The sequence below is a fragment of the Mercurialis annua genome, linkage group LG4, assembly GCF_937616625.2.
Source record: "Mercurialis annua linkage group LG4, ddMerAnnu1.2, whole genome shotgun sequence".
Lineage (NCBI taxonomy): Eukaryota > Viridiplantae > Streptophyta > Magnoliopsida > Malpighiales > Euphorbiaceae > Mercurialis > Mercurialis annua.
Window position 1 is genome coordinate 34,616,298 of NC_065573.1, and position 15,108 is coordinate 34,631,405.

At 32.7% G+C, this 15,108-nt stretch overlaps 2 protein-coding genes and 1 long non-coding RNA gene across 6 annotated transcripts; 2 read left to right on the forward strand and 1 right to left on the reverse strand.

Moving 5' to 3' along the window:
* Positions 1-9,754, reverse strand: LOC126676137 (uncharacterized). 4 transcript variants are annotated; one of them, XR_008790648.1, is made up of 4 exons: positions 9,585-9,754; positions 7,494-7,618; positions 3,222-3,342; positions 1-209 (listed from the first exon to the last, which is right to left on the reverse strand). It is a non-coding gene; the product is annotated as an uncharacterized LOC126676137 (long non-coding RNA). The 4 variants fall into 4 exon arrangements; XR_008790649.1 differs by lacking the exon at positions 1-209 and adding an exon at positions 586-899; XR_007640240.2 differs by lacking the exon at positions 1-209 and having other exon boundaries at positions 1,529-3,342; positions 9,585-9,753.
* Positions 6,559-7,387, forward strand: LOC126676136 (basic leucine zipper 43-like). The gene has a single exon (XM_050370266.1). It carries the CDS (start codon positions 6,656-6,658, stop codon positions 7,241-7,243), a length of 588 nt encoding a protein of 195 aa, XP_050226223.1. The 5' UTR covers positions 6,559-6,655; the 3' UTR covers positions 7,244-7,387.
* A 1,798-nt stretch (positions 9,755-11,552) lies between the features above and the next one.
* Positions 11,553-15,108, forward strand: LOC126677711 (probable galacturonosyltransferase 9). Its single transcript, XM_050372475.2, has 3 exons — positions 11,553-11,947; positions 12,078-13,316; positions 14,617-15,108. The coding sequence occupies exons 1-3, from the start codon at positions 11,783-11,785 to the stop codon at positions 14,890-14,892; spliced, it is 1,680 nt and encodes a 559-aa protein (XP_050228432.1). The 5' UTR covers positions 11,553-11,782; the 3' UTR covers positions 14,893-15,108.

Sequence of the window (15,108 nt, forward strand, 5' to 3'; positions counted from 1 at the left end):
ACAACATATAAAAAAATACCAAAAAGACCAAAAAGTAACTAATTAAACACCTAAAATACATAAAAACGCTGAAAAAACACCAAGAAAATATAAAGAGAACACTTAAAATACACCTAAAAAACACTTCAAAACACCCATACATAACAATACATATAGCACGTGTTGACCGCTGTTGACCACCACCAGCCGAACTTAGATTTGATTCACTCCTATATCGTTGTAACAATAATAAAAAAATCATCATAAACCAAATATAATATATTTTATAAAATTCATTAGAAATAAATCACCTCTGACCAATGAGATATATCTCAAATGGTACCCACAATGGCTCCTCACTCCGATTATTAAAAAAAAAGCCTCTAAATTAAAATGTATTCATATACATAAGCAAACAACCAAGTTGTTTTTCTCCAAAATTTAAAATACAATTCAATACTACTAAATCATGCATACCTTTCTAATTTGGTAATTAACTACATTAATATTAGCAAAAAAATACTATAAAAAGCATTATTATTTTAAACTTAATTTTTTTTAAATAATATTTACAACATTTCAAACAATTTTTTATTGCATAAAAAGGAGATGATAATGCAATTCCAAAAGAAAAAGATCAAAAGATACATAAAAGTATAAAGATCAAAGTACAAAGTAGAAAGTAGAAAGGATGAATTCTGTCATTCTTGATTTGTGAACACAAGAAAAATCATGACCACATGAATGTATAAAATCAAGAGTACCAAAAAACAGTGTAGATACTAATGGTAAATCAAAAATTACTAGGTGATTTTTTTTGTGATTGATATAAAAGCAATCTTTGCATCATAATCCAACAAAATTTTAAAAGGTTGCGTAAGTGGGGTGCACAAATTATGCAAGTGACAAGCACCTCAATCCTGCAAAATGAGCGTGGGAACCTGGTGAAAAGGACTATAAAGGAACATTTACATCAAAACAAAGCAACTTTAGCATATATGGTCAATAACATAACACATTGTATTTTTTTGTTCAATTCATTTTAGAAGATAGAATTTTCTTTATTGAAAGGTAAAGTTTCTCATAATATGCGGTAAACCATTACTTACATCAATCGGTAAGTTTAAAATTAAACACGATCAACTAAAATAGAAAATCATCTTCATTATTAATTAACATTTAAGGATTATATGAATAAGTTTTTCTTGTTCTTGTTATATATATATTTGCTAAGTTAAATTATATATTACTACCGTAATTGAACTAATAAAATTAAGAAAAAAGGTATAAACAAATGTTAGTTAGATTTGTGGCAAGTGAGGAGGACATCAATAATATTTGGCAAGTAATAAGAAGATAAAAAAAAAGAGCATAAGCATATGACGATACTAGAGAGAAGCTAATTTCAGTATAAATCAAATATGATCAATTTTTTTGCAATTAATTTCTTCGTCTCAATCAATTTGAGAATATTTTTCGTCTGTTCCACTTTAAAGAGCATTTTCCATTTATAAAAAATTTTTATATTAAATACTAATTTATTTTAAAAAATAAAATTTACAAAAAAAGGGATGCATTTAATCAGTGTAGTTTGAGGATATGAAAATAAATTGTTAAATTTTTTAGACAATGTACAAAGAGAATCTGCTCGGATTGGAAATAAACTACAAAAAAAGTACCATAGAATTTGAGGGGTTTAAACTGGCCATGGTCATAGTTAAAAGAGTTTAAGAAAGTTCAGCTTTAAAATAATAAACAAAAAATTCAGCAAAGTGGAAGATGAAGATGTAAATAGAGAAAGAGCAATAATTTGAAGGGGCGGTTGAATTGAAAGGCTAAGCACTAGACGCGCTTGTTAGCAAGGACCCACTATATGATATATCCTGCGCCCATAAAATAAAAAATAAAAATACATAATTATTTTTGACGAGTGTAGTAGTAAACAAAGATAAAGATTTTGTGTTTGGTCAGTTTTGATTTAATTTTTTGTCACTTCGGCCCCATAAAAGTTAAATGTAGTCAAATCAAGTACCCTTCCGTGCAATACCCATACCTTTATTCCAGGGTAATGCTTCTACCTTATAGATTTCATTTTGTTCCTTATTTACCCTTTTTGTAGTTGCTCTCATACAACAAATAATAATTAAGTTATATGTATGAGTACATTTAGATCACTAGTTAACACAACTAATATACAAGTTTAACTGTCTATTAGACGAATTAGATAGATTTAACTTACTATTTACTTGTGTCATATTTATCATTAGATCTCGTATAAGCTTAATCTGAACCCGTTCAACTTTGTATCAATCCTAGATTTAGGGGGTTTAAAAGCAAACCTGATCGAATTAGTTCAACCGAAAACCTATGGTTGATTCGGTCCAAAAAATTAAGAGCTGAAATCCTCAGCCCAGAGTTTAATTAGCTTCACATGTCTGACTATCAGACAAGCTCACATTTCATAGTTTTTCTAGTTTTCTTACCTCCAAAAGGACCAAATTGAGAATTTAATAATCCTAGGGGTACAATTCAACATAAATCAGAGTAGCAATCCCACGGCAAATATAGTGCTCAGCCATTAAGTCACAAAAAGTAGTGCTTAGCCTAATAACGACACACACAAACACTACATTTTTAAATAGAGCTAGACCCTATAGGCTATAAGAACTCAAAATACTGCAAATTTCAGAAACAATATGTTCTGCAACATACTTTTGAATTGGTCCTTCATACATGATGTACGGACAATGGTTCCATATATTTTGGTCTCTCGTCGAATCTTAGTGATGGAGAATTCTAAATCGCTGAATCTACCAAATCATAAATGAGGCAGAAAAAGTAATTCATTTATTTTTAAAAGGGAAAAAGTAATTCATTTATCTATGTTGCATGAATATTTCTCAAGTCCATGTGTTTTCGAATTTTGTAACTTTTCTATTTTCGGTTTCAACTTTTTCCATTTTAATATTTTTATTTTTGTATTGAATTGGTTATTGTTAATTTATTATTGTGCTAATCACAACAAATACAATTAGTGATGAACGATGTCACAATTGCTTTTAGAGACAATGCAAGAAAATCATAGTTTTTTCATATTGTCAATTCTAATAACAGCTGGGGTAGTAAGTTTCTGCAGATTTCGTCTAGTGATAGATATATATTATACTAAACTCGAACCTCCCCTCCATTTGCAATAAATAAAAAAAAGACTATAAAGGTGTAGTTTAAGTTGGGTCATTTACCTTTCATTACCAGCAAAGTCACGTCTCAAGGCCATCGACCGACTCTTCAAATATGAGAGAACCTGCCATTGAGCTAGGGTGTGCCACATGCCAAGTTCCAAGTAAATCAAACTGTACAAAACTGGAAGTGAATTACTCCGATAAGTACAAACCAAAAATATGTAGGAAAGAGGGTTTAAAGGACAAATGATTAATTCTTTTCTAAGAAATAGAATTGTTTAGGCAAAGTATGATGTGCAATGTGTTCCACTATATAAAATTATCCATACTCATGCACGAATCAGCATCTGACATAAACTCAAAGTCACTGCTTAAGGAGGATATAAAGATGATACAGAAGCAAAGCACGAAACAAATAAATGTTGCCAATGCCAGAATATATAGGTTTACGATCACTTCAAACCGAGCCAAACAAGCCAAATTTGTAAGAATATAAATACTAAGCCGAACTAAACCAATTGCACCCAAATAAAGTGAAAATTTTCTATTTTCAGAACCGAACTGAAAAACTGTTTTTTTTTTATAATATCAAACCGAACCACACTGAATTTATCGGTTCGGTTTTTCCACATCCCTATCAATATAAGCCGCATAAATCCCATATAGTGAAACACTGTTGAGTTACGTAGCATCTACGTAATAATGTACAATACCAAGTACATTCGACAAAAAGATGTCTTCAACAACTCATCTACCTTTATACTCTGAATAGCCACAAGCTAAAAGCAAATCTTCAGGAGGTATATAAAGAAAGAACATTATAGAGATATTGAACAAGAGAATGGCGATCACAAGACAAGAAAAGAAAGAGAAGTCCAAATCTGTCTAATGATATTGTTGACTATTTGGTCCACTCACTCAACCTGCCCCAACCTTAAGTGAGGAAAGAGCTTGGTTCATAATGGCCAAGAGAGCTTTATTATTTTTCTTTTTTTATAATTAGTGGAGGAATGCCCTTTCAAAGTACAGCCATAAATCAGCTATCCATCCCTACCACCACCATATGATAAAATAATTTATTTCACTTAGCCAGTGTATAACTAAATAGTGAGGCTAAAGATTTAAGCTAATCTTCTCGAAGTTTCTCAGTTGAGCCTGCAAAATTTGACTTAGTACCCTTATTATGCTTCAAATGTTTCTTCAATCCACAGAGCAAACAGAGTTAGTGAAATTAACTAGTGGTCTTGGATGGCCATTAGAGCAAACAGAGTTAGTGAAAGTGGTAACCCACTACTGAGAATTATTGCATATGCCATTTCTGTTGCAATATATCGTATTCCATGAACAAAATAATGAATGCTTTTGTCAGTTTTTAGATAAACATTTAGATTCCAAAGAAGAAGAGAAAATAACAGTTTAAATAAATTTTCTGGCTCTATAATGTAAAATTGATGACTCTACTTAACTAATCACTCTTTTTCCCACTATCAAAGCTCTCAACTCAACTTTTATTATTCTCTTACTATGTCAGCATTTGTCGTACTAATTAAGCCTAGACTATTCTTGATATGTTTAAGGCTGTTTGATATAATAAAATCATAGTTGATGTCTCGCCTAACAGATTGAGTTTTTGGGTTGATTAGTCAGTTGATATGGTATCGAAAAGTCTAGAGTTTGGTTCGAGGCAACTTTTTTATTTGATTAATTAAATAGAGTTTGTACCTGTTCACGCTTCAATCCTAATAGCATTTGCATTCAAGGGTGTGTTAGAATTAATAAATTTATAGTTGGGGCTCACCTTATAGTTTGAAATTTAAATTGATTGCTTATTTCACCCTTCTAATCAGCATATAAAGACTTCTGGGACCACTGATTATTGTTGCTAATCACTTGCCAAACCTTGTCTGTAGTGTTCTCATATCTAATCCTATATCAACCAATAGATTATGCTGTTTTCATATCTTAATATTATATGTAACATGAGAGCTGGCACTAGAATGCATGTTTACATTTCTAGAGTAATGTAGTTAAGAAAAAAAGAAATAAAGAAAAAAAAATTATGTTTGCAATGAAAGATGTCAATTGTGCTAAATATGATACAATTGATGTTTTCAACCCATAATTAACATTTTGGCTATGGAGCAAAGAAGCCAGAGTATCCAAAAGACAGCCCCCTGCTGCTGTAACAGCAGGTTTGTTCCTGCATTTCTAGCAGAGTTTCTAATAACTGCCCTGACATGACACCCCCATAAACGGTACTTGAGAAATTGCAGCTGAGAGTCTACACATACAGACTATGTAGCACGGGAGAAACACTGAAACAGAAAATACCAAAATGGAAAATAACAAAAATGCATTTTTTAAAGAACAATTTATAAAGATAGAGTTTTAGAGTTTCAATTTTTTTTCGAAATAAGGAACGGAACTCCGAAGCATAGAACTCGAAATTTTTTGTGCAACATACCATACAGATAAGCTACACAATTGGCTTTCTACTGTTAATCTAATATTGTTTATAGTTTAAAGTGGTCATTGAGTCATCAACTCTTTTCTATATATGGTTCAAGAAAGCTGTTTCCTTTCCCTCTCTTCTATTCCCTTACGTCAGAAGACCTTATTGGATTATGAGCATTTATATAAAAACTATCCTAAATTAACCTGGCTTGCAATAATTAATATACACCCCACTTTAAAGATCCTATTTTTCTCATTTGCCTTCTTTCCTTCATACATTTCCTTATTAAAATAATTGTACTACTACTATACCCATAATAGAACTCCCTCTTTCTCCCTGATGTAAGCCTAATTTTAATCTCAAAACACTTATCCACAAATTGCCACACTCAACAATGTGGCCGTGCCATCATTTACATCTACACATGCCACATGACCATATCATGATCATTAAAGGCAACAACATAATCTTTGGTTGGTGTCATGAGTCATGACATTTAGGAGTAGCCAAAAATCAAGCAAAATCGAATAACCAAACCGAACTGATAATTTGATTCAGTTTGTTTTGCAATTAGGAAAAAAAACTAATTTTTCGATCAGGTTCAAATTTAAAAGTTAAACAATATCTGTTTATTTCCGACACAAGCCAACCATAAAAAACGACCAGTTTGGTTTAATATATTTTAAATCCTTATAAATTCACTTCGGTTTAGAAGAATTAAAATTTCGATTCAGTTTAGTTCGAACCAAATGCACACACCTAATTACATGTTTCTGCACACAAAATGTATCAGAACTACATATAAACAATGACATGATCTGCATGATATTCAAGTGGTGTATGCTTTTAGAAGCTTTCTTACTGTTTTACTCCAAATTGCCAACAGTGGGGTCACCTCAACCTTTTTCCAATTCTATATAAAGCCATCTCTCCTCAGGCTTTTCACCTCCTTCATTCTAAAACCTAACATTAATCTACTTCATCTTCTCCTCCTGATCTTGAAGCTTAGCTCTAGAATATTTTCACCTAGGTTCAAGCCATGCAGCCTAGCGAGGTTACTGAACTCCATTACCTGATGCCCTTAAACCAATCACCATATTCAACATATTTTAACATGAGTCAGAATAACACACCCACATTTCAATATAACAGATTTCCTAATCCACATAATTTCCAAATTCCTTCTCAAGTTCAAGAATTCAGTCTACATTCATCGTGCCTAAGTAACAACTCAACTTCTGATGAGGCAGATGAGCAACAACTCTCCCTTATCAATGAAAGGAAACAGAGAAGGATGATATCTAACAGAGAATCCGCTCGTCGGTCACGCATGCGGAAGCAGAAACACTTAGATGAGCTATGGTCACAGGTAGTTTGGCTCCGAAATGAGAATCATCAGCTCATGGATAAGCTGAACCATGTTTCTGAATGCCATGACCAGGTTCTTCAGGAAAATACTCAACTCAAAGAAGAAACTTCTGAACTACGGCAAATCATTACAGACATGCAACTGAATAGCCCATATGCTACATTGCGAGACCTTGAAGGAATACCATGTAATTCAACTTATCTCAGAGACGAATCCTCAAACCAGTCTATCACAAGTTCAACAGATTTGCTAGGCTAAGGTAGATGAATCAAAGTATTTTTTACTTTTAGCTTGTTTACTTCTGTTTGTGGAAGTTGAACTGTCCTAGACTCCCAGCCTCACTTATAGATGTACTAGATTGAACCAGAGTGGAAATAACATGTTTTTGACGTACTATTTAAATCACTGCTCAATTATGAAGCCATGCACATATATAAATTTAGATGTTCAGCATTTCTACTCCAAGTTACAAATAACACCAACTAATAAGAAGTAAAATTTGACTCACCTTGTAAACATACAAACGCATCAGGTTTGCAGCACCTGTTAGGAACTGTAAGACTGCACAGAGCTCCTGTCAATAAATCAGATCAAAACCTTGTCCATGAACAATGGATCACCTAAAATTTTCACCTGAAAAGGAGACACCAGACATGCAGTCTCCATGAAGGAATCGTATAGAAACCAAATTCTAAACAATACAAAAGGAAGTAGTTTCATCTGGTATTACAAATGGAGAGAGATACAAAATGTAATCAGGTAGCATGACAGAGAACACAATTGTGATAGTTCATGTTTATTTATAGTATAAAATTACTATATCAGGAAAAGCATATGAAAAGCTATCCATGAAAACCCAGCTATTGTTCCTAGCCTTCCAAGAGCTGATTTGGCTGAATATGCGGATCCTTTTTCTGCTTTGACGATGGTCCAGCAAAACTCATGTTTTAATTAGTTGTCAAGAACTATATATATCTTCCCTGGAGAACAAATTATTTCAGAAAAGGATCCATCAAAATCCTCAGCTATGTCATTTTCCTTTTTTTCTTTGCATTCTCATTCATAGCTAACTCTTCCAAAAACTAGAATGCAAACATCCAGTCTATGCACATTGTTATTAAATCCTGAATCAGATTAAAGAATCCTACATGAACATTAAACTTTAGCTCCCATATAGTCACAGGCCAATAAATCAGTGTTCAATACTATTTTCAGTTCTTCAAACTGTTTCTCAAATTAGAAAGCTGGCCTTTTTAGATTTAAGACTTAAGAGTCATATTTCTAGCTTGTCCCATTAAAATAAACCCATGCCAGGTACGCAAATCCTGTCTCGCCTTCTCTTTCTTTTTGCTTTATTTATGACGGGGGAAAAATAGTGTACGATTCATGCGCGAATTTCATCAAAGACAAAAAGACAGCAATAAATACAACCAACCAAGCAAATTTTCTCCACATATACCACAAATAAAAAGTTAGAAAACTTTAGTAGACAACTTCCGTCTCAAACACTTAAGATTAAAGATTCTATTTAAACTACTTTTTAATGCACGATCATGTCCACTTCCATAAAAAAGTTTTACTTTCCCTTCATTTACATCAAAATCAGGGTTCAGCACATTAAGAGGAGGCTCAGCTGATCCATGCTCTAAACATAATGCAGAAATAGCAAACTTTTTTCCATCCCACTATTAGAATTTCTCACAGAATCTTTCTTAAGGCCCAAAGCCCACACCAGATATAATGGAGAAAAAGAGTCCAAAGCCAGCTCTGACAGCTCTAGAGTACCCTTGAGCAGCTCTTATGAGCAGAGCATGATAAAATGATGCAAACACCAACGTTTGATTAGGTAGTGATTAAAGAAATCCAACTTGAAAACCTAAGACAACACTGTTAATTCCATACCAAATTGAAGCGACATTTTACTTAAAGAGACCTTGTCCTCCTCTTTTTGAACAGAAAAAAGAGACTTTTGTTCAGTTTCTGCATCAGCATATGTTTGAGCTATCTTATGACAGGGATGATATACTCATACAGTCATACTGAACTTTCCTGCATTGTTGGCTTCTTCTTTTCATCACATAATAAAAGGTGCAATAGTTTTTTTACCATGTTAAATAGATAGTTCCAAGACTGTAGCCAGAATCCTAATCCTCAACCAATTTTTAAGCAATCGACACAGACTATGCAAGCTGATCATATATCAAAATTTCCAATTCCACCCCTAAATTTCAAACTAGCTTAGCTAAAATCAAAACCAAGTCAATTGAGCACTATTGATCAATTCTAATACCTTGCACTAGGCATAATTCGGTAGCAAACAACTCGTAGCTATCGATTCCAAACTTTTAATTTCGTAACAGAAACAATGTATTCAAAAATTATAATCAATCAAGCGGTGCATGTCTTATTGCGATTATCAGAAATTCGCAAAATGAATTAATCTGAATCATTACTACAAATTACTAAATAAAAATCATCATCCAAATAGCAATTACATAAAAAAATTGAAAAGCAATCAACGCACGAGAATAGAAACAGTCATATATAAGAACTGATAATTAATGGAATGGCAAAAAAGATCGGGAAACGACAAGCTTACCTAAAAAATATTATTTGCAAGGTCGTGACGGGAACTGAAACTTAAGATTCTGTTTGGTTCTCGAGAAATATTATACTAGCAAATAAAATGTTTTCTCAACAATTTTCTTCTACGTTTACTTGTACTACAGAAAAGGGAAATTTGTAATTTGAATGTTACAATAACACAATATAGAATCCCGCTCTTTAGTTTCTACCTCATAACAGTTTAGCGCCCCATATTCATTGCGAAATCATTTACGTCCCTATATTTTTCAAATATACTATTTGTACTCCATGATCTTTGACAATGTTAAATTCTTTAATCCCGCAATTTTTACCTTTTGTTCGGTCAAAAAATTAAATGACAAAATATACAAGGAAAGAAAAGTATTTAAGAATAAATAAATATTTAAATCAGTAATTTTCATAAATGTCAAAACACATATTGGTATTATTATTTTTTGAGTTTGTGGATTTAATTGAAAATCTAAGAATTTTTTAATTTAAATTTAAAGAACTAAAATATAGGTCTCGCTTGGTTTGGGAATCGGGATAAGTAAGATAGAAAAGTTATATTTTTCAGAAAGTGATGAAATTTTGTTGCTTAGTTCAATTTATATATTGTACTTTTCAGAAAATTAACATATTAACTTCCATTTGACTAGAGATGTAATTCCCTATCAAAACACAACTAAGGTGAACTTTTTTAGCATTTCTTAATCATATTTTTTTTCTTTTTTGATAGTTGAACTGGAGAAAACACATGTAAGAGAATTTGAATTCACGATCTAACAGCTTGTTAGCTAAGGCTTATACCATTTAAAATATATCCCATTGGCATCATATTCCTAATTCATCCTTAAGTAACTTTTTCAATTTTTTCAACTTCATATATTTTTTTTGGTCAAAGGCTACAACTGTTAGATTCCATCTTAAAACCAATTGATATAAAATGGAGATGCCCAACCAATATATAAACAAATGTCCATTCATACATACAACCAATGTGGGATTCCCACTTCAACATTCCCCCTCACGCGTAGCGTGTCCGGGCCGAGTAACCAATCCCCCCTCACGCATCTTACGTGGGCGGGTCAAATTCAAATTGTGTGAATAGACAAGGCTCTGATACTATGTCAGATTCCATCTTAAAACCAATTGATATCAAGTAGAGGTGCCCAACCAATATATAAACACATGTCTATTCACACATACAGCCAATATGGAATTCCCACTTCAACAACAACTTCATATAATTTTTTGGTTTTTTTTATAAATAAACTTATCTTATTTCTAATTATCTGTAATAAAATAAAATATTTGTATTTAATATTCAAGTGTTTATTTAACTATTTAATATCTTAAATTAATAAAAATCATTAAACTTAAGTATTCCAATTTTGCATATTCAAACCCTCTAATCAAAGAACCAGTTTCGATCGGCCAGTTGAACCATAAACCAGCCAAATGTTCAGTAAAGAAACTTACAAAAAAAAAACAATTCAATTTAATTCAATTCAACACGATTGGACCAGATGAAACCGAGAGAATCATATCAAACTGGCAGTTCAACGGACAGTTAAATCGGTTAAATCGCCAGCCAAACCGGATGAATTGGTTATAGAAGATTAGTGAGAGACCAATCAGCAGAAAATAGTCAAAATCCATCGGTAATTCTCTAATGTTCCATTTTCAATTTTATTAAAATTGGAGGTTAAACTGACTGAACCGGTTGAATCGGTTCAACCGTGCCACCGGTTGGATTTTAAAAACACTATTCAAAACTAACAATAAGATCATGCTCATTGGGCCTCAAGAAAACCTCTGCCATGGTCTTACTGTACCTAAGCCTAAGTTAGTAAGCAAAGATTGGATCTGCTTGTCACACTTCATTACTAATGGAAGACCAAATCCAAATCCCTACAGTCCCACTACTTTCATATTCTCATTATTCTATTTACAGAAGCTGGAGTTAAACTGTATCTCTGTTGTTTTTTTCCAATTATTTATTCACCTCTCTGTATCTCCATTTTTGTTACGATCCCATTTCTCAAACTAAAACAAATATAAATAAATTATTTACACCACCGACGCGGAAATGGTACTCGTTTACATAAGTCTTATTATTATGGGATGAGTAACTTATCCCCACTTGTCACTTCCCATTGAAAGCAAAACAATAATTCAGATCGACGAGAGCCATATCAATAAAATCCGATGGCAGTCGCCGTCCGAGGAGGCCGAGGCGGTGGATTGAACGCTGGACTCCTCCGTAATTTCTTCTCTTACAGGATCTTAGTTTCTGCCATGTTCACTCTTCTTTTTCTCGCCACTCTCTTCGTTATCCTCACTACTCATCCACCCACTTCTCCTCATGAATCTGTAAGTAATTTCTTACTCAATTCCCAATCTTTTCAACTTGTTATCAATTGGGTCTTTATAGTTATCCTTTTTGATGAATTGGGTATTGTTAGTTTTTTGATTTATTTATTTTTGGGTTTTAATTTAACAGTCGTTGCCTAGTACTGGGAATGCATATGTGCAGAGGACATTTCTGGCATTAAATTCAGATCCGTTGAAAACACGGTTGGATTTGATATATAAACAAGCAACTGATCATATGACTTTAGTGAATGCTTATGCTTCTTATGCTCGAAAGCTTAAGCTTGATATCTCTAAACAATTGAGGATGTTTGATGATTTAGCTAAGAATATTTCGGATATCACTTCGAGAGAAAATTATAAGACTGCATTGTTTGAATCAGAAGGTGCGGTTGATGAGGATATTTTGAGACAGTTTGAGAAGGAAGTTAAAGAGAGAGTTAAAGTTGCTAGAATGATGATTGCAGAGACGAAAGAGAGTTATGATAATCAGATTAAGATTCAGAAGCTTAAAGATACGATCTTTGCTGTTAATGAATTGTGGGTGAAAGCGAAAAAGAATGGGGCTTTTGCTAGTTTGATTTCTGCTAAATCAATTCCCAAGAGTTTGCATTGTTTGGCTATGAGACTTGTTGAGGAGAGGATTTCACATCCGGAAAAGTATAGGGAGGAGGAACCGAGATCGGAGTTTGAGGATACGAGTCTTTATCATTATGCTATATTTTCTGATAATGTGATTGCAGTGTCGGTTGTTGTAAGGTCTGTGGTGAAGAATGCTGATGAGCCGTGGAAACACGTGTTTCATGTTGTTACTGATAGAATGAATGTAGCAGCCATGAAGGTTTGGTTTAAGATGAGGCCTGTGGAAGGAGGTGCTCATGTGGAGGTTAAGGCTGTGGAGGATTTCAGTTTTTTGAATTCTTCATATGTTCCTGTTCTGAGGCAACTTGAGAATCTTAAGTTACAGAAGTTTTACTTTGAGAATCGGGCTGAGAATGCTACCAAGGACGTGAGCAATTTGAAGTTCAGGAATCCGAAATACTTGTCTATGCTGAATCACCTTCGGTTTTATCTTCCAGAAATGTATCCTAAGCTGCGTAAGATTTTATTTTTGGATGATGATGTGGTGGTTCAAAAAGACTTGACGGGGTTGTGGAAGATCGACTTGGATGGAAGAGTAAATGGGGCTGTTGAGACCTGCTTTGGGTCATTTCATCGTTACGCACAGTATATGAACTTCTCACATCCTCAAATTAAGGAGAAGTTTAATCCAAAGGCTTGCGCGTGGGCTTATGGAATGAATATATTTGACCTTGATGCTTGGAGGCGTGAAAAATGCACTGATGACTATCATTACTGGCAGAATTTGGTACGTATATTGCTTGCTTTAGAACTATGTTTAGATGTCTGCTAAGTAGCATGTAAATGGAACACATGATATGGCACGGCATGGGAATGAAGAATCTAATAAAATTATAGGAAACAAAATTTGGAATAGTACCATTTATGTATATATGAAATAGGAATTTAAAAATAATGATGATTAGGAAAAAAAATGAGAATTCATATCTAAGTCGACAAATATAAATAAAATAAATTATAGAAAGCATAATTTGTTTAAGTCGGAAAGTAAATAAATAAGGGAAAATATTTCTTATTACTTTAAATATTAAAATTTCCAACAATAACTCTTAAAGTTTTTGAAACTTGTCCTCTAGTTTCCAAAGACTTTCAGTTTCTAAAAAGTTTCCAATACGGGAACATTGGTTAGTTTTGGGTGCTTCCTAGGATGTTAGTATAGCTACTGATTTATCTGCATGTGATGACTGATGATAGCTCTAGCATTTTAATGGCAGAACTTAAGTTTTTTGTCGGAGGCAGAACTCAAGTTGATTCGCACTTTTAACATATACTAGTTTCGCATTACGTGCTATGCACGTGGCTCGTAACGTAGCTCGTCAATGAACATATTAGTAAATTTATTATAATTATATCAATTTTTTTATTTATAATTAATATTAAATTAGTTAAGAATTTTTATAAAAATAAATATAATATATTCGGTTATTAATTTTTTTTTTTTATACTGAATTTATTCTTCTTTTAATTTTATAATAATCACAATTAAATAATTAATTTTATTTTATTAATAATATATTTAAAAATAATAAGATAGAAATTTAAATAATATTATATTAATCAAATATAGTATTTTAATTTTATAATTCAATCAAACTAAAAGATAGGTATTTCTACTAATTTGGAGACAATTTAGTTATTTTTACATACTAAAACTAAATTGGAGATAATTTAGCTAGCTATTCTAATTAGGACTTTAATTACAATAGTGATTCATTAAATAACTAATTAGTTAATGACTATAAAACCTTTATTTAGTAGTAAACTGAAAAGGATTATTCCGTAAATTTGCTTGTCCCCCCCCATCCGTGCTTTTATATATAGTATAGAATAGATATAGATAGATAGATTTTCTAATTACCTCGTAAATGGTTTTTTTGCATAGTGTAAAAACCTTGAATGCCATTATTGACTAAGACCAATGCTTCGATTCTACTTCCTAACTGAAACCATTAGCTACAACTCAAGCTTTGTGTCTCACCATCGAGCCATTTATTTTTTCAATTAATAAGATCAAACTTTTTGGGCAGAATGAGGATCGGAATCTATGGAAATTGGGAACTTTACCACCTGGCTTGATCACCTTCTACTCAACAACAAAGTCACTGGACAAATCGTGGCATGTTCTCGGTCTTGGGTACAATCCAAGTATTAGCATGGATGAGATCAGCAATGCAGCAGTGATTCATTACAATGGAAACATGAAACCTTGGCTCGATATTGCCATGACCCAATACAAGAATCTCTGGACTAAATATGTCGACAGTGAAATGGAGTTTGTTCAGATGTGCAATTTTGGGTTTTAGAAAAACACTAGCACTGCTGCTGCGGCTTACACAAAGGACAAGCTGTAAGTGTTCCATACTAGGTTACTTGGATTTTATACTACATTTTGGTTTTAATCATTAGTTGAAACTCTGAATTCGAGTTGTATTCAACCGAAATAGTTATGTAGACGCAGGTATTCTTTTTATTGAAACCTTTTCCACTCATGAATGCAGCAATACACAAAATTTTGTGAG